At 44.4% G+C, this 19,226-nt stretch overlaps 2 protein-coding genes across 4 annotated transcripts in view; both read right to left on the reverse strand.

The window, feature by feature from the left end:
* Window positions 1-2,251, reverse strand: part of CRTAM (cytotoxic and regulatory T cell molecule) — a 26,986-nt gene extending 24,735 nt beyond the window's left edge. Inside the window, exon 1 of the mRNA XM_049620781.1 lies at window positions 2,144-2,251. Coding sequence (XP_049476738.1) covers window positions 2,144-2,210 — 67 coding nt within the window. The 5' untranslated portion in view covers window positions 2,211-2,251. The remainder of the gene's footprint in view (window positions 1-2,143) is intronic.
* A 4,392-nt stretch (window positions 2,252-6,643) lies between these two features.
* Window positions 6,644-19,226, reverse strand: part of UBASH3B (ubiquitin associated and SH3 domain containing B) — a 146,839-nt gene continuing 134,256 nt past the window's right edge. For 2 of the 3 annotated variants that reach the window (XM_049620741.1, XM_049620759.1), the window contains exons 13-14: window positions 18,695-18,804; window positions 12,455-16,994 (exon numbers count right to left, since the gene is read on the reverse strand). In XM_049620741.1, coding sequence (XP_049476698.1) covers window positions 16,857-16,994; window positions 18,695-18,804 — 248 coding nt within the window. In that variant the 3' untranslated portion in view covers window positions 12,455-16,856. Of the gene's footprint in view, window positions 8,454-12,454; window positions 16,995-18,694; window positions 18,805-19,226 lie in introns of those variants that run through there. The other variant, XM_049620749.1, reaches the window with a different exon arrangement.

Consider the following 19,226-nt stretch of genomic DNA (forward strand, 5'->3'; position numbering starts at 1 on the left):
ACACACACACACACACACACACACACACACACACACACACACACACACTAAATGTTTCATTAGATAATACATAAGTGCTGTGTAAGCTGATTGACTACCTGTGAAAACTTAGGCGGGTTATCTAACTTCTTTTAAACTCTCTGTTCTCATGTAAATTAGGGATATTAAATGTTTGTTTATTTTTGGGAGCGTGCAAGTGGGGGAGGGGCAGAGAGAGGGGAACAGAGGATCTAAAGCAGGCTCTGCACTGACAGGCCGAGGGCGGCAGCGAGCCTGATGTGGGGCTCGAACTCACGAACTGCAAGATCATGACCTGAGCCGAAGTCAGAGGCTCAACAGACTAAGCCACCCAGGTGCCCCAGGGATATTAATACCTCAGTATCTTTGCTAGGATTAGGTGTGACTAATAAACGTGCCCAACACTGTGCATGGCACGATGAATAGCTTTTTCTACCGTCTTTATAAATAGTATTTGAATAATTTACATTCTAAAAAAGTTGTCTTAGGTTTACCTTAAGACGTGATTATGACTGCCTTTAAAAACTTTTTCTGTGTGGTACTTTTATGAGGCAATAACTTGAATCCTCAAAAAATGAAGGTCTGTTAAAGGCTTCAAACTTTGGAATAATTGAAAAAACATTCTAATTTTATCTATCTAAATGTACTTCTCCTGAATGTATGAGCTGTTCTGTAAGCCACTTATTGAAGAAACTAATATTATTACCAATATTGAATTCATATTATGTGCCTCAGGGTAGAGGGACCAAAAAAGAAAGCACTTCACTTAATTGTATAAAGTAGGAAATTGAAGGACTATGTAAAATAGGAAATCGAGTTTTTAAAAATAATGTCATTCAGATGCAGTTGTGTCGCGAATGTAGATTTAGAAGGACAGGTGCATTACCTGAAACATAACTACAGTTCAGCTCAAACAAACACACACAGCCAGCAACACACTTCTGCATAGCTTCTTTTGCAAGAATTTGGTACAACTTGCAATCAGAGATTTAAAGACACCTATATGCTGCCTCCCGTTTGAGCAGGCTAAAAAGGTAACAATAGTTTTAATTTTCATATTGCTACATTAGAATTAAGTGAGCATCAAAAATCAAAATGGGAAATTATAATAAAATGTAGAGTATAATAGGGGCACCTGGGTGGCTCAATCGGTTAATTGCCCGACTTCCGCTCAGGTCATGATCTCGCCGTCAGTGAGTTCCAGCCCTGCATCAGGCTTGGTACTGACAGCTCGGAGCCTGGAGCCTGCTTCGAATTCTGTGTCTCCCTCTCTCTCTGCCCCTCCCCCACTCATGCTCTGTCTCTCTCTCTCAAAAATATAAAAAAATTAAAAGGTAAAGTATAACTGACTCCAAAAATAAGCAGGAACTTTTCATGAGGCTCATTAATATCTCGGAACTAATTAAGAGTTGTATAGCTAGCCTTTGCCATTTTCAAAGTGCTTTCACGTTTGAAATTTGATCCTTGTAAAAATGTGAGTCGGTTGGCCCGACATTTTTAATCATTCTTCATTTCAAGATACAGAAATTGAGTTTTCTTTTATTAAATGTTTATTTATTTTTGAGAGAGAGAGCACGAGCATGGGAGGGGCAGAGAGCGAGGGAGACACAGAATCCGAAGCAGGCTCCAGGCTCTGAGCTGTCAGCACAGAGCCCGACCCGGGACTTGAACCCACGGACCGCGAGATCATGACGAGCCAAAGTCAGACGCTTAACGGACTGAGCCTCCCAGGCGCCCCCAGAAATTGAGTTTTTAGAGAAATTATCTGGCTAAGGCTTATTCAGTGAGGAAGTTTTTAAAATCCAAAACTGATGCCCTTTCAACTGGTCGACCCTTACAACACAGAGCCTAAGGAGCCTGTTTGTTACATTTTGCCGTAACACAGATCCCACAGAGACACATGCGACAGTGACCCTTTTCCATCCCGGTTAGCAATTGAACAACAGGTTAAATGAAGCAGTAACATCCCTCCCTGTGAGATCTTGGTGTACCTTGGAAAGCATTAAGATATTTACCTGGGTTGCCTTCTGTGGTAGGTCCGCTGTGAACGCAGCTGACTGATGGGTAGATTTGGTAACATACCAGGTCAACTGAGTGGCATAAAAAATGAGCTCTAAGGGCTTACCTTGTACGGGGAAGCAAGCCAGCAAGCTGCAAAGTCTCCACCACATACTGTGCCGTGCTGTTGTCATACTTTGTCAACTTCCTCTAGATTCTGAAATAAATGGAGCAGAGTGGTTTCTTTTGAAGGGGGAGAGGCAGGAGCTTTGTGACCTCACGTGTCTCCCCGCCCCCATTGGCTCTGGAAGCCCCCTCTTAGTTTGCTGCCCCCAAAATACCTCCAGGTGGAACATTTAGGGGACCACATGTGTCATCGCGATCATGGAGAGGTGTGAGTGATGTGTTGGTGGCACAGATCACTCTGCCACACGTGGGAAGTACTGGTAAATCTACTAGTTGTGAGGCTTTTTGGGGGAGGAGGGGTGGGAGAGAGATTAAAATTTCCCCGTGTAGTGACGTAATCTTATTTTTACTTTTCTAGTGTATTGACGGTGATAGACAATTTATTTGTTTTTATTTATTTATTTTAATTTACATCCAAGTGAGTTAGCATCTAGTGCAACAGTGATTTCAGGAGTAGATTCCTTAATGCCCCTTCCCCCTTTAGCCCATACCCCCTCCCACCACCCCTCCAGGAACCCTCTGTCTGTTCTCCATGCTGAACCTTTGTGAATATTTTGTTTCTGACAATAATGTATAATGGTCTTCAGGGGCTAGAATTCAGTCACGTTATTTGATCATTTAAAAAATCTTCATCCATCCATCCATCCGTCTCTACATCTATCCAGCCATCTAGTATGTATTGTTCCAAGATACCGCATATAAAAGATAAATTCCTTGTTTTCAAGGAGAATATGATCTCGTAGGGGGTGACAACTGGCAAACGAACTATTTTGGTATTGAACTGTCATTAATTGGGCAAATTGAGATGCGTTACTTCATTTTTTCCAGGACACACAGCAAAATACTTATGGTTAGACTTATGGTTTGAAAATAGTCTAGTCTGCAATGTTTGACAAATTATAAAGGAAACAATATTTTCTGGTTTTAATTAAAATGAGTCTTGATGGGATGCCTGGCTGGTTCAGTTGACAGAATATGCGACTCTTGATCTTGGGGTCATGAGTTCAAGCCCCACGTTGGGTGTAGAAATTACTTTAAAAAATAATAAAATTTAAAACCAACAGACATGAGTGCTGCTGTTCTGTAAATGTGTTGATACTTTGGGGAGGGAAAATTCTATCCACCGAAAATGTTTTTCAAATATTTAACCTATTTTAATGGGTAGGAACAGATTGAAAAGAGGAGAGAAAATTGAATTTTCTTGTAGGGCGTAACATGATATAATGGGATGTTTCTCGAATTGCATGATGATGAAAATGCCTTGGGCCTCTAGCCAAAAAAGGCAGTTTGCTAGGGTCAGCCCCAGACCGATTAAGTCAGATTCTCACTTGAATCAGGAGCTACCTGTGTGTTTAACAAGCTCTCCAGGGTATCATAAGTCAAGTTTGGACAACACTGACAGTGTTCTGGAACAGAAATCAAGACATGTGGGAGCTAGCCTTCACCCTGCTACTAGCCGGTGTGGCTAGGGTCCTAGACGATTCTCCATAAATTGCTTGTTGACTATATTGACATATATTGACTTGCTTATGGAAGCAGGGAATGGATAGGTTGCATTGTACCATTTTTTATTTTATTCTTTTTTAAAATTTTATAGGGAGTACAAGCAGTGGAGAGGAGTAGAGGGAAAGTTGGCAGGCTCTGTGCTCAGCGCAGAACCCAATGCAGGGCTCGATCGCACGACCCTGGGATCACGACCTGAGCTGAAATCAAGAGTTGGACGCTCAACAGACTGAGCCACCCGGGTGCCCCTTATTATACCATTTTTTAAAATAGAGAATTAAGGAGTTTGCTAGAAGGGACAGTCAGTGGCAGAGCTGAGAAGACAAACCAAGACTTAAGTCTTTGGTCTGATTTTTATTTTTTTCCCACATGAAATTCTCTCCAGTTACTTCCAGTTTTTGTATTTAAGGCTGTGTGGTGTCTGAGCATCTGATTTTCCTGTTGCTGCCATGTCCTTGCTTTAGGGCGATGCCTTATTTTTGTACCCTGTCTCCTACCCGCTTAAGAAAGCCCAAGGAACATGTGTAAGGCTCTCTGTGGGCCTCCCATGAGAGGTGTGAATTGCTTATGGTTAGTTTCTCACATTTTCACCTGGAAGAGTGCTGTTCCTTACAGGATTTTCTAACACTTCCTGTCAAAGCACAGAGGGAAAGAAGTTTGCTTCCGGTCTCGTGTCACATGGGCCATCGTGGAACCAGCATCATGTCTGGACCTAGATACTGATTTTCCGGATCATGAACACATCGTCTAACATGAATGTGTGAGGAGGGCCAAAACCACTTTTACAGGAAACAGAAGTAAAAATGTCATCATGGGACGTTTCATTTTAAGCCAGTGGAAAAAAAAATCACGGTCCAGCTCTGAATTAAATTCAGGTAGAATTAATCACTCTGAAGGGTCACTCTGCTTCTCTCTTTCCCAGTGGTGGTTTTCTGTAATTTTCTCTGTTGGGTAAAAATGTATGGAAACATGGGTGAAAACAGAATGAACATAGAACTCAGGTGACCAGAGAATAAAATATCCTGACATTGAAACTAAAATTACAGTGTAGTCCAAAATATACTCATACACTACATTGAAGGCCATTCACACCCTGGCCCCAATCTACTTTTCAACCCCCTTTTCTACCCTGGCCCAAAATATACTCCTAGAAAATTCTTGCTGTATTTCAGGCATACAATACATTTTTTGTAGTCGTAGTCTTTATTTTTTTATAATGTTTTTGAGGATACTAGCTTTATTTTTTTATTTAGAGAGAGAGAGAGAGAGAGAGAGAGAAAAACACCAGTGGGGGAGGGGCAGAGAGAAGGAGACAGAGGACCAGAAGTAGGCTGACAGTGGAGAGCCTGATGTGGGGCTCGAACTCCCAAACTGTGAGATCATGACCTGAGCTGAGGTCAGACGCTTAACCAACGGAGTCACCCAGGTGCCCCTTTGTAGTCGTAGTCTTACTGGGTCAGAGTTCATACTGCCCTCTCTGCCAAAAATCGCCTTTGTTCTCTGGGGAGATTCTGGTTATCTTCCAAGGCCCAGATCAAATCAGGGAGGAGTAGTGATAGCGATTAAGAACATGGATTCTGGAGCCAAAGCCTCGGTTTCCTCACCTGTGAAATGGGTATAATGACAGCACCCACTCATATGGTTGCTGTAAGAATTAAATTAATGTACGTAGTGCCTGGCACATAGTTAGCCATTACTAGCCTCGGTACTCCTAGAAAGAAGTCACCTCTCCGCTTTTCTTTGCCCCATAAGAGCTTTTCTTTTTCTTTGTTATTATACTGGTTTTTATCGTGACTTGCATTATGTGTCTTTGAATACGCCTCTGTCTCCTTTGGTGGACTCCAAGCTTCCCGAAAACAGGGTTTGTTTCTCTCTACCTTGGTGTCCCTGAGGCCTGCTGGCACAGGTCCTTTCCCAGCAAAAAATGTTTTTAAAAATAGCCTTCTTGGGGCACCTGGGTGGCTCGGTTGGTTAAGCATCCGACTCTGGATTTCAGCTCAGGTCGTGATCTCACGATTCGTGGGATCGATCCCATGTTGGGCTCTGCACTGACCATGGAGCCTGCTTGAGAGTCTCTCTCTCCCTCTCTGCCCCTCCCTGACCCATCCCTCTTTCTCTCTCAAAAAATAAACAATAAAAATAATAAAAATAGTTTTATTGAGGTGTAATTGACGTAAGGAGCAGTATGTATTTGAGGTGTACAATTTGATAAATGTTCACGTGTGCATATGCCCGGTCAAGATAGCGAACATCCCCATTACACCTACAAGCTTTCCCCTGCATGTTGTAACCCGCTCCCCTGTCCCCACCCCCCATCACCTCCCACCTTGAAGCCACCACAGATCTGCTTTCTGTCTCCATCAATTAGTTTTAATTTTCTAGAAGTTACATAAATCATACAGTGTGCACTTCCTTTTATCTTCTTTTGCTCGGCATATTTTGAGGTTCACCTGTGATGTTAGCGTGTGTTGAGGGTTCATTCATTCTAGGGCTGAGAAGTGGCTCATTCTATAAATGTACCATGGTTTGTTTCCCTGTTCACCTGTAGCTGGATTTCAGGGTTGTTTGCCATAGTAGAGGGTTTTTTTGGTTTGTATTTTTAAATTATTTTAAAGCTTATTTATCTTGAGAGAGAGAGAGAACAAGCAGAGAAGGGGCAGAGAGAGAGAGGGAGACAGAGAATCCCCAGCAGCCTCCGTACCGCCAGCACAGAGCCCAATTTGGGGCTCAAACTCACGAACCGCGACATCATGACCGAGCCGAAGCCAGGAGTTGGATGCTTGACCGACTGAGCCCCCCAGGTGCCCCTATCATGGTGCAGTTTTTAAGTAATTATTTAGAGTCACCCCAGAACTGATTCAATGTAATAGACAAAGAGAACCTGGTATATTCCCATATTTGCTTTTCATGATCTCATTCAGACCAAAAAGTTCAAGTTAGTTAAATTAAGTGCTGGTCCTCAGTTGGCACTTGGGGTGTATACTCTGACGTGCCCCCCAGATTCTCCCTTGATCCCCCAGCAGCTGAAGGGATGGGACATGCCAGCTGGGTCTGGGAATTGCTCTCGGTGGGATAGACCCATCTCACCCAACATCCTCCCTCCAGCATGGGGCACTCAGGAAGGGACTTAGCCGTTCTGTCCTCTTTGTTCCAAGACGGAGCCGCTCCGAAGCGAAACATTCTAGCTCCCGACCTCTCTGCAGGATCCGGATCCGGAGAGGCCTTTGTCGTCCCAGTGTTTCACTCCAGTATCTTGCTTTGCTCGATCTTGCTTCCTTCACAAGTGTCCTCCCCAAAAGCATCTCCCGTAAACCTGTGCACACAAATCTCCTTCTCAACACCTGACCTGGGGAACCTGACCCCACGACAGCACTTGAAATAAATTGTCAAATGAGGGAGCGAATGAAAGGATGGACTCTCCGTCTGAGATGTTCTTTTTGCTCTCAAACCTCAAAGGATGTTTGACTTCTCATTCTTCTGGAGCATTAAGGGAGACCCCGCTTTATTTTTTTAATGTTTGTTTATTTTTGAGAGAGCAGGGGAGGGGCAGAGAGAGGGGGACAGAGGATCCAAAGTGAGCTCTGTACTGACGGGCTGACAGCAGCGAGCCTGATGCGGGGCTCGAACTCACCATCCATGAGATGATGACCTAAGCTGAAGTTGGATGCTCAACCGACTGAGCCACCTGGGCGCCCCGAGGAGACCTTGCTTTAAATTGCACTGTGGGCGATGATGAGTGTATCTTTTTCACCCACCGGTGTGATATCTAACTTGTCACAGACCTTGACACACGTCACCATAGTCCAGTGGTCTGAGGTTTAAAATGGTCTGTGGGGGCAGTGCCGGAAGGCAGGCTGGTGACCCTGAGTGACACACAGTTGTGGTTTGCTCGGTTCTTTCCACCCCCTCGCCACCCCCACTTCACCCTGCAGCCCACAGGGGGTTCAGCAGAAGGTGGCTCTGGTGGCTGCTTAGCCGGGTGGAAGGAAAAGACAAGGTTGGAGTGCGGTGGTCATGGGGTGACCTGTTATCTGTACTCTGATGGGACAGTCTACTGGCCACCTTGCATGTGGGAGGCCTTGCAACTGACAGCCAGCGGGTCATTTTGATCTTCATTTAATGAAATCCTCCTGCTGTGTTCCAGCACTAATAGGAAGTCACATTTCAGGGGGTGGGGGCGTGGGGACAGATTTTAGAGAAACAGACAGACATCTTCTCTTTCCTGCCATCGCCTTGGTCAACGTCGGTTGTCAGAGGGAGGGGGAAAAACAACTGAAAAGGGAGACATTGATGAAGTGCGTGAAAGGTGGCCTGTTTAAAGGGTCAGAAGCGAGATGGGATTTCCCCACGTGTAGAAGCCACCGGGCTTTTTGTTGCAATTAACAGAGGGCCTAAACTTTCGTGACATTTCACGGCTGCTGGGAGGAACCCATGGCCTTTCCCAAGGTCAAGGCCAGAAGTGGCCTCACCTGCATTTCCCAGCAGATGCCTTGGGTGGGTAGTTCACACCTGCTGTAGGGAGTCTATAGCTCTGTTGTAGACACGCAGGGTAGCTGCGGAGTTTCTCAAGTAGGGCAGCAGCCGTCGTGGTTGAGAGAAGGCTTTTATAGCAGCAGCGGAGCTTAGTGGGATGGGGTGGGGCTGGGGTAGGAGGCAGGCAGACAGACTTGGACTGTCACCTGGGCCCCGTCACTAGTGGCTGTGGAGCCCTGAATAACGTACTTGCTTCTTGGCATCAGTTTCCTCATCTGTAAAATGGGGAGAATTATAGCATAAGGTGACTGTGTGGTATGACTCAGAGACAGTATCCCAAGTGCCTAGCACGGAGGCCCATAAAAGATCTTCCATCGGTCTGGAGACTGCAGGGGGCTGGGGCTATATTCCATGCCCCCAGGAACCACCGGAGGTTAGATGCAGCTGCAAAAGGAGGGAGTCTGCCAAGCCTTTGTTCTAAAGACTTCTGCCTAGAATTGAATCACGTGGATCATTTCTGGAAACACACACACACACACACACACAACCCAAGTAAGAGTTGATTTCACAAGGGAACTGTGGTTTGGGGGAATGCACCACCGAAAAGCCAGTGTGCCAGCTTTGGGCCTCAGCTCACATCTCTCTCCTGGGACAAATGAGTTCCCTGGGGGTCCTTGGTCCCACAAATGAGGGGATTGAATGAGAGCAGTGGTTCCCAAACGGGTACTTCGAAGAAACTGCGTATCTGCTAGGTGCCTCCGGGCCGGGCAATATTTTCCTTAAAGTTTCTTTACAAAAAACGTTTTAAGCGATTAGTCCAGGCTTCGGAACCAGGTTGACTTGGCTCGAATGTCAGCTCTAACGTGTACTAGCCATGGGACTTTGGGTGAGTTACCGCACCTAAGACTCCGTTTCCTTCTCTGTAAACTGGAAATAACAGAAGATTGAAGAAAGCTTACGTCTGGTCAGTACTTAGAAGTGTTAGGTACACATAACCACTCAACAAATGCTATCATTTTGCCAGCCTCTGAACACCACCAATCCATTAATTTGTTATGCCCGGTAAACTAGTTTCTGGGCTGGATTCCTTGGGCTTCGAACCAAACCCGAAGATTTCACCATGGTCTACGACAGGGGTTGGCGAACTTTTCCTATAAAGCACGGAGCAGCCTTAGGCAATATGTAAGCGAACGAGCATTGGCTGTGTGCCAATAAACTTTATTGACAGGCCCGGGAATTAGGATTTTATATAATTAGCATGGGTCATGAAATAATATTTCTCTTTTGATTTTTTTTAAGTGTATTTCTTTTGAGAGAGAGAGAGAAAGAGAATCCCGAGCAGGCTCTATGCTGTTAGCAGAGCCCAATATGGGGATCGATCTCTCGAACCATGAGATCATGACCTGAGCCTAAATGAAGAGTTGGACGCTTACCTGACTGAGGCCCCCCAGGTCTCTCTCATTTGATGCTTTTTAACCACTTAAACTTATAAAAACATTCTTGTTTCTCCCTACTTTCTGCCACGCTTACTAAGTTTTAAAGCTCTCTGACCCCTTGTGTTCTCACCCAGCTAACTCCTTTTCACTTGGGGGCATCTGCGATCCTTCTGCCTTCCTGGAGCCTCCTCAGTTAGCTCTTGACCATGACCAGCTTCTACTCAGCCTTAGCCGGGAGTTTCATTGCCAGCTTGCTGGGGGACCCCATACGTGACCTTATGTGACGTATGCCTTGCCCCACATCCCTCCCGGAGTTACTGTCGTATAACGCAGTTTTCTTCTTAGACAACATCGATCAACGTCTGTATTATCTTGTTTATGTATTCAGGGTCTATCTCTCTGCTCCACAAGAGCAGGGATCTTGCTGTATTTGCTACTGTAGCACCAGCCGGCCACCCTGCTAAGAACATAGCATCTAATCAATATGGTGGAACGATGAATGAACCTATGGCCCCAGTGTCTTCGTTTCTTTCACACAGTGCGTTAATAATGCCTGATTTCCTTACCTTGTAAAATTGTGAGGCTCCAATGCAAACGTGTTTGTTTTTAAGACCATAAAGGGTGACACAAAAAAGGAAGGTGGTAAACCATTAAGGCAGCCTCTTCGTCAAACTCCGGAATTCAACCAACACAGCCCCTTGCACCATTCTGACTGCGGAAGCCAATTTACGGGGATAACAGTAACGTGAGACTGAAATGCATGAGGCTACTTACAGTCCTTGCCCCTGATATTTTCCACAGATACGAAAACGGCTACATGTGTGATTTTACTTTTGGCTTTAGCAAAAGCAATTGTTTATTTATTAGGAAGTAGTGTCTTCTTCTTAGCATGTCCTATTAGGCTTTTAATTTACTTACCTAAGTTTTTTAATGTTTATTTTTGAAAGAGAGTGAGTGTGAATGGGGGAGGAGCAGAGAGAGAGAGAGAGAGAGAGAGAGAGAGAGAGAGAGAGAGAATCTGAAATAGGATCCAGGCCCTGAGCTGTCAGCACAGATCCCGATGCGGGGCTCGAACTTGTGGACTGTGAGATCGTGACCTAAGCCCAAGTCAGATGCTTAACCGACTGAGCCACCCAGGCGCCCCTAGGCTCTTCATACTCATTATCCCATTTCATACAACCATGCCGTAAAAACTTATGTGCCCGTTTCGCAGGGGCAAACAGTCCAAGGGATCTAGCAAGCAGCTAAGCCAGGATAGCAATAACCCAGCTCTGACCCCAGAATGAGGGCTTCCTCTGTGGTACAGCATGACATTCTTCTCCAGTGATAGGCTGTGTTGATTCTCCTTCTCAACGTACGACTGGCACCCGGGGATCTATCTAAACCTGTTTCTTTTCATGGTCAGGAGCAAGCCATCTGGGTTTTACAGGTTGATTTCTGGCAAAATGAAGTATTCTGTTTCTTCAGGAGGAAGACTGTTTTTTAGTCTTTAAAGAAAAAAAAAAGACATTTCGTTGATTGCAGCTTAAATCAATCCAGAGTATACGGATTCATTTTCTCTGGATGTGCAGGCAGCCTTTCCTTCCATCACAAGAGGGCAAAATGAGTTAGGGCGTCTGTCAAGCAGAGAACGACCGAGGACGAGCCACAAGGCTAAACACACCCGGTCTTTTGTCCGACAGCAGCAGGAGCTGCTGTTTTCTCGGGCAGTAAACCGTGTCAGGGGAGTGGCTGGCTGTGTCCGTGAAAATCTGTGTTCGCGTCGGAGTATAAATTGGTACACGTGGCTTGTTCTACATCAGCTTAATGTATCCGTACCTCAAAAATGGGCTCTATTACGGCTTTGGGGAGTGTGGAACCTAGCTTGAGCTGGATTTTCCCTCTGTCTTACCAAATTCCTTTTTTATGTTTATTTATTTATTTTGTGTGTGTGTGAGAGAGAGAGAGGGAGAGAGAGAATCCCAAGGAGGCTCCACGCTATCAATGCAGAGCCTGACACGGGGCTTGAACTCCTGAACTATGAGATCATGACCTGGGATGAAATCAAGAGCCGGATGCTTAACTGACTGAGCCACTCAGGCGCCCCTCATTTACCCAAATTCTTAGTCTATGGATCATTCCTGGAGCACTTACGTCCTCAAAGTGAGCAGGGGTGAGGGGTGAAGGCTCGCCTGTGGGCAGTGGGAGCATTTTGGAGCTTGTTTTCTCACTCCTGGGTGTCCCCTCTCCAGCCTGGGTGACTCGGAGAGCAGCCTCGCCAGAGGGGACCAGGGAGACCCACAGTGCTGCTTGGAGCATCATCCCTCCATTTCCATCAGCAGCAAATGCCCCTCTGGCCCTCTGAGTGAAGGCTCACACTCTTTTTTTTTTTTAATTTTTTTTTTTAACATTTATTTTCGAGACAGAGAGAGACAGAGCATGAACGGGGGAGGGTCAGAGAGAGGGAGACACAGAATCCGAAACAGGCTCCAGGCTCTGAGCCGTCGGCACAGAGCCTGACGCGGGGCTCGAACTCACGGACCGCGAGATCGTGACCTGAGCCGAAGTCGGCCGCTTAACCGACTGAGCCACCCAGGCGCCCCAAGGATCACACTCTTAATGGACATTGATGAAATAGTAATGACCACAGCAGCATCGAAAGACATGAAGGAAGAGAGACCACTCAGAATTTAATAGGAGATGGCTCTGGATTGACTGAGGACACAGCTCCTCTTTATTAAATCATCTATGAACCACTTCAACGGAGATGCTCGTGGAATGGAATGATCTAATTACAGCAGTATCCAGAGGAAGAACACACAGCCAGGAGAGCACGGATGCCACAGGTCGTTTACAAGGAACTTGGCGATGCAATTTGGTGCGGGTTTCCTTTTTTATAATTACAGACCTTTTTCTTCAAATAAATACACCCGAATCACGTAGAATAAAAACAAAACCAAGCCCCCAGAAACCGAAAAAACAAAAACAAAAACAAAAAAACCGCACACGATACAATAGCCTTATAAATGAGAGTGAAACGGATACACCTCCAGAAACAGCAGGTTGAGAATGGTCTGTGCAGAACCAGAATGCTTTGGGATGGTGTTCCCATCTTGAGTGACAATCAGAGAAAAGAACCAGCACACATTTCCCATTATACAATTGTATCCTGTACAAAGTCCAAGAATAGTTCAAAACAGCTATAAAATTCTGATTTTTGTGGGGGCCGCGGCAGCTAAGTGGTTTTGTGTAATACGTTTCTAAGAGCTGATTGTGTATTAAGTCTGACTACTTGCTATTATTTTAAGCTTACATAGACTGAACACAACATTATATGTATTTAAAGATCACGTTATTTCCTCTGTATTTAACGGCAGTTCTTCCTTCCCTTGAATTTTCTTTCTAGCTAGTTACCTTTCCTAGGAAAAGTCATAATGGTGAAGTGTTCAAGAGAAGTAAACCCGATTTGAATCCTATGTTTAAACAGGAAAAGCATCTGCCATCACCGAACAAAATATCCGCCCCCCCGCCATCACCTTTGTAAAGTGAATTATTAACCTACGTAGATGTTAAATAGCTCTTTTCCCTACCCTCCAAGGCCAGGCTCATCATCCCTCCTGGCAAGGCACCCGGACTAGCTAGCACCTCTCAGTTCTCATACGTGCAGGACTACAATTTAAATGCAAATAACCCTGTGCCTCATTATCTGAGAAGTTCGTGCAGACACAGTACAGTTGTGACTTTGCCTGTGAAAATAAAAGGAGGTTCATCTGTATTCGAACACACGCATTACTTAGAGTAGATTCCAAAGAGCAATTCATCACTGGTCTCAAATTAAACACTGGAGTTGCGGAGTGCCTAGGTTACGGAGGAATGCTTTCCTTTTTGCTACAACAGGAGACGCTTCCCTACAAAGGCAAGGAGATAGGAACTTCTCTGACCATCGCTCTTCAGTGAGTACCCAGTGACACTGGGTAACTGGCCTTTAATAGGAACACAGCTAGTTGAGTGGAAAAGGTACATTTATGGTAACGCTAAGCACAGCTGGATGACGATGTATATGCCTCCAAATACCACTGACGGGAAAATGACCACATCAGCTTGAAATGCGGGAAAATTATCCACAGTGATTTAGCAAACCGACCTCACTCCAGAAGATAGTATTTTTTGTTTTTTTATGTTTATTTTTTGCAAAATCATCTTCTAAATATAAGGTTATTCTAAAATAATTCTTTGGTTAAAGTATACTTCAAATAAAAAGTAGAAACTCCTCCAAGCCTTCCACTACAGGGTGAAAAATACCCCCCTCTTTTAGCCATCAGATGGCCATTTAATCAGCCATTCAGATTCTATGAATCTAAATGTAATGGAAAACACTGTATTCTAACTCCACACTGGGGTAAAGCTCCTAGCTACCGACACAGCGATGGAGAAGAGGGCCTGGGAAAGTAAGACTCCCAGCTTGTGCATTAAAATGTGCCAATTATTCTAGTCCACAAGGAATAGACGTGGCATGTTAAAATCACTGAAACCCAAGTCCCATCTATGAATAATCCTGGGGCATTAGCCGATTGATGTGGCACAGTAGGGCAAGCAGCAAACTGTTGCAGAGTTTCAGTCCCAGATTAAATCCTTCAGTTAATTTCATCTCTGTTCATTTCAGGTAACTTTCTACATTTAAAAAAAAAAAAAATCCTCTCTACCAGAAACATTTGATTCTTCCTCTCTTGCATGTCCGTCCTTCCTTCCTTCCTTCCTTCCTTCCTTCCTTCTCTCCTCTCTCCTCCCTTCCAGGTTTTGTTCTTAATAAATATCAGCCTCAGATCCAAAAGAACCACACTGAACTTCAGGTTGTAATATCAACCTAGGATTTGTGGATGAAAATGAAATCATGTAATATACTTGTGCATTCCTTTTACTACACATAGATTCAACATGATTTTCAGAGAACTTCTCAGTTGGGAGTCTGAGTTTAGTTTTTTAAACAGGTATATGTGAAAAGAGAATTTAATAGGAATTCCAACCATTCAGACCATTTTGATAAACAATCTAGAGGATTCAAGCAGAGGAATAAACTCTCTAATTCAGGGTTTTCCACCTAAATTATTCAGAAAGTGATTTCAGATCTGTGCCTCCTGCCCACGTACATGACAGCCTAAGACTCTGTCCATATTGTGCTAAGGACGATAGATTGTTGCCCAGCTAACCTGGCCTATCAGGTCATCTAGGACCGAGACAGCCAAGAGCGAGGGAGGGCGTGGCCTATTCTAAACTTTGTTCAGTTCAAGTACAGACCCTGCCGAGAACACACTGCTATAGCTTTCAAGGAAATCGGACGTAAAGTGTTCAAGCATTATTCTGAGCATTGGAAGTCCATGAAAATTTGTGGAGAATCTAATAAATGTGACAGATCTGGTTAAACAGTGGATTCACTTCATGACAGATCAAAGAACGAACAGCAGTGATGTTACATCAGCTGTAACGTGATTTTTCTCTTAAAACCTTTTAAGAGAAAGGAGTATTTCCCCCATTATAAGGTTAAAACTTTTCTATCACTCAATGGTATCCGCCCAGAGTACTTTTATACCCAGTAGCGGGATCAGTGTTTGTGCAGTGCTGGAAGAAATCAAGATTGTTTCTTAAAATGTAAAATTCATGACCTATGTGTCCAAGTGACTTAAAAAGAAAGAAAAACCAACTGTAAGCCTCTTGCTGATTAACATGCATAGCCAGCATCCTTTTACTACTTTTTAGGAATCCTCAAATGCCAGTTTCAAACAGGAGCATAGATCTATTTTTACATACTGGGTTTTACGTCTATTTGGGTTTTGAAGCTTATTCAAGTGCCACAACGTCTATTGATTTGTTTTGCACTAATGTTTCCTTTAAACGTCTGGGACTTTTGCACACATATTCTATCTAGTGAACTACACTGTACCAGACCATTGTCTGTTGCCAACAGTCAGCTAGTCACACAATTAAATACACATTGATAACTGATGTTTTGGTTTGATTGTCATTTATTTTTCTTTTAAATAGACTCCCTCTGAATTTGGGAAGCAAGGTATGAGGAGAAACCACAGGATATGGCTCTCCCACCTTTTCTTAAGTAGCCCTACCTACATATTTTAAGTTATAGAAAAACACACAAATAAAAACGACAGCACAAACAGCGATCGTGACTGTCATCCTTTAAATTAGTTCCCTGACTTCAATATCTTCCCTGGTATAACCGATCCATTGGTGGATGTTCTGCTATGTTTGACAGGTACCCTAAGTGTACAATGACCTGACCCTTGGAATGGTTTGTAAAGATGTCCATATTGCACAAGAATGAGCTGCTTGCTGACTCAAATAATGTATCGAACGTACATGCTTTCAAATCGTCGACATCCTTAACCAGTTACCACAGTCTAGACTCTATGGGCAAAGACAAGCAAATCATGGCCGTTTGGAAGTGCTGTGACATGGAAAATTCCAGGTGACTTTATATTTTGCAAGTTCTTTGCTCCTACGACTGAATACTTCACACGTTTATCTTCCTCCCGAGTCTCCAAAAGTGCTTTGTCTCCCATTTCACAGACAGAAGCGAGGGAGAAGGACTGTAGCAAAAAGCTGTAGCCAGCTGTTCTAGAGACAGTGTGGTGGTACCGGGGTGGATGTGAGTCCTCAAGCAGGCGTCTTGAGCCAGCAGCACTGGTGGGTGGGTCACGTTGAGGGTAGAATTTGATGGGGAATCTAAGAATAACTCTGCAGGGGCACGTTTTCTAAGAACGGTCAAAGAATTCTTCAGCTTGGCTTTGCCTAACCGGAACATGGAGTTAAAAAGAAAATCCCATCACCAAAATGGCAGCTCAGTGTCCCTCCAGCTGGATTCTGGACTTACTCCCTCATCCCGAACCTTTCCTTAGCGCGAGCTGACCGCTCCCTTTGGGAGCGCTCTGACTCCTTGGCCATGCGTAGAAGGAAGGAAGAAACCCATCCTTTGCCGTAGCAGCTGCCTCGATTTGTGAAGACAATTCTCGAAAGCCTTGTTAGCTAGGTAAGCATCCAGAGAGAATGAATTTTATCCCTGAATCAAGTCTTTTTCTCCTTCACACAGTCTCATCATGAGAGCGTGAAAGCGTGAAAGGAAGTAGGCTAAATTATTCTGAGCTGTCCACTGAGAAGGTGGTGCCGACTTTCCCACTGTTACTAAACACACAGAAAGACCCTTCTCCCAAAGGCTTGCTAAAGCCTTTCCGTCTCATTCACTGGTGTGGCTTATTCCTGTAGCAAGGTCTCTCTCCAGTTAAAGCCCCCAGTTGGTCCATGGGTAAGAGGAAGGATAGGTGGGTCTGTCAGCTGCCATATTCCAGTTTCTCCCAGTTCTTCACAGGAACAAAACCCCAGGTATGGGATCTGAAGTCAGAGTGGTAAAGATAGGGAAGAATAGAAAACAGAGGTTTAATGCTTTAACTTTTACCTAGACACAAAGATCTTCGGGTGGCCCATGAGAATAAAGAATATTCATTGGGGCGCCTGGGTGGTTCAGTCGGTTAAGCATCTGACTTCGGCTCAGGTCACGATCTAACGGTCTGGGAGCTCGAGCCCTGCATTGGGCTCTGTGCCGACAGCTCAGAGCCTGGAGCCTGCTTCGGATTCTGTGTCTTCCCCTCTCTTTGACCCTCCCCCCATTCATGTTCTGTCGCTCTCTGTCTCAAAAATAAACAAACATTAAAAAAAAATATTCACAGGCATTAATAGGGGCTCGGTAGACCTGTGTCTCCTGGAAGAGTCAATAAAGACAAATGAGATGGACAAAACTGACAAATTAGAGGGAAGAGTATTTACACTGCAAGGGGATTCATCGGAAGGCTTTATTAAATGGTGAGCTCCCTAGTGTAATTAAGTAATTGTGTATAGATTGCTTCTTGATTGTGTGGGAGGAAAGCGGACAATAATGCAGAAAGCTGAGGTGCTCAGAGTTGATTCTTAATTGCAAATCAAGCTAAAAATGCAGCTGGGACATTTCAGAAATAATATTTGGGCAATGAGAGAGAGGATGCTATTTTGAAAAATATTTCACCCAGTTTTGTCTTTATTTTTTTTTTTGTTTTTTGGCATGGGCACCTATAACATTCAAAGCGGGAGCTGTGCCATTCCTAAATTCAGCTCGAAACGTATTTTTGTGTGTGTCACCAGAGCTGCAGTTATACAGAAAGGCAAAAATCTCTGCCCTCAAGCAGCTTACGGAGTCACGGGGAGACGTGGACGCATAAATAAGCTTTTAAAAACGGAGAGAAAGAATCGCAATCGAGTTTGGATCAGGTTCTCCGGGGGCAGATACAGGAAGCACGTAACTCAGCCTGGAGGGAAGCGTGTGGGAGGGCGACTGACAGGAAAGCCTCTTGCACAGACACGAGAAGGAAGAAGCCAGATGGGTTGGTCAGTCTCATGGGTTTTGTCTTGTGGCCTTGTTCCTGGTTTGCCCAACAGCCCGATCGTTTAAAAAAAAATTTTTTTTTTTTTACATTTATTTATTTTTGAGAGACAGAGCACAAGTAGGGGACGGGCAGAGAGAGGAGACACAGAATCCGAAGCAGGCTCCAGGCTCCGAGCTGACAGCACAGAGCCCGACGTGGGGCTCGAACTCACACACCGTGAGATCGAGACCTGAGCCGAAGTCGGATGCTCAACTGACTGAGCCACCCAGGCGCCCCCAGCCTGATCGTTTTAAATCACTGCTTGCTTTGGCCTACCTGCCAGGCCCTCTCTTCTGGCTGAGGCTTCAGAGGCTCTGTGTTGGTCCACTCCCCCCTCTTCATCCAATCCATGGCCCCCCGAGGGAAATCCAGACAGTCTGCTGATAATTCTTAGCTCCTTTCTAAATGTGCACTCTTAGCAACTAAAACCAGCTCAAACACCTCTCTCTTCCACGAGGCCTCATAAAGTGCCTTACACAGAGCACCACTCAGGACATCTTGGTCGAGTGAATCAATACGTGCGTATTCCCAGCTCAGGATAAACTCGTGCTGCGAACAACTTAGCTACCGGCCAGTCATCGAACTGCTCTGAGACTACTTGGCACCACAGGCCTCCGAAATGTAAGTGTGAATTACCTTTCGGACCATTTGTACAAAGTCCTTGGAGTTCTGGGGTGACAGACCCTGGAGCTGGCAGGTACATGCTTCAAGGGAAGATGCGTGAGCCACAATCAGGATGTTATTTCCTGGAGAAGAGGAAAAAAAAAAAAAAAAAAAAGGTAAGGGACTGGGAAGACCATTCCTATAAAGACCTATGTTAACTCCATAAATACTGGAAGACGAATGTTCCGGGGAGGGACAAACATTCTCAAGAATGAGACAATTTGGCTAAGCGATTGTTAAGGCAGCCTAACATCATTAAAAAACAAACCAACCCTTTTAATCTTAAAATAATTATAGATGCACAGCAGGTTATAATTATGTATATATGCAATATATAAATATTTACAATATATTAAGTTATATAATGTATATACTTATATATAATTATATACGTATGACCTCTATATTGTGTAACGTGTATATACACAAACATATATTGTGTGTGTGTATCGTATATATACTATATACTAAACTGTATACTATATGCACACATACGCACACCAAG

Source organism: Panthera uncia, chromosome D1 (genome assembly GCF_023721935.1).
Source record: "Panthera uncia isolate 11264 chromosome D1, Puncia_PCG_1.0, whole genome shotgun sequence".
NCBI classification, from domain to species: domain Eukaryota; kingdom Metazoa; phylum Chordata; class Mammalia; order Carnivora; family Felidae; genus Panthera; species Panthera uncia.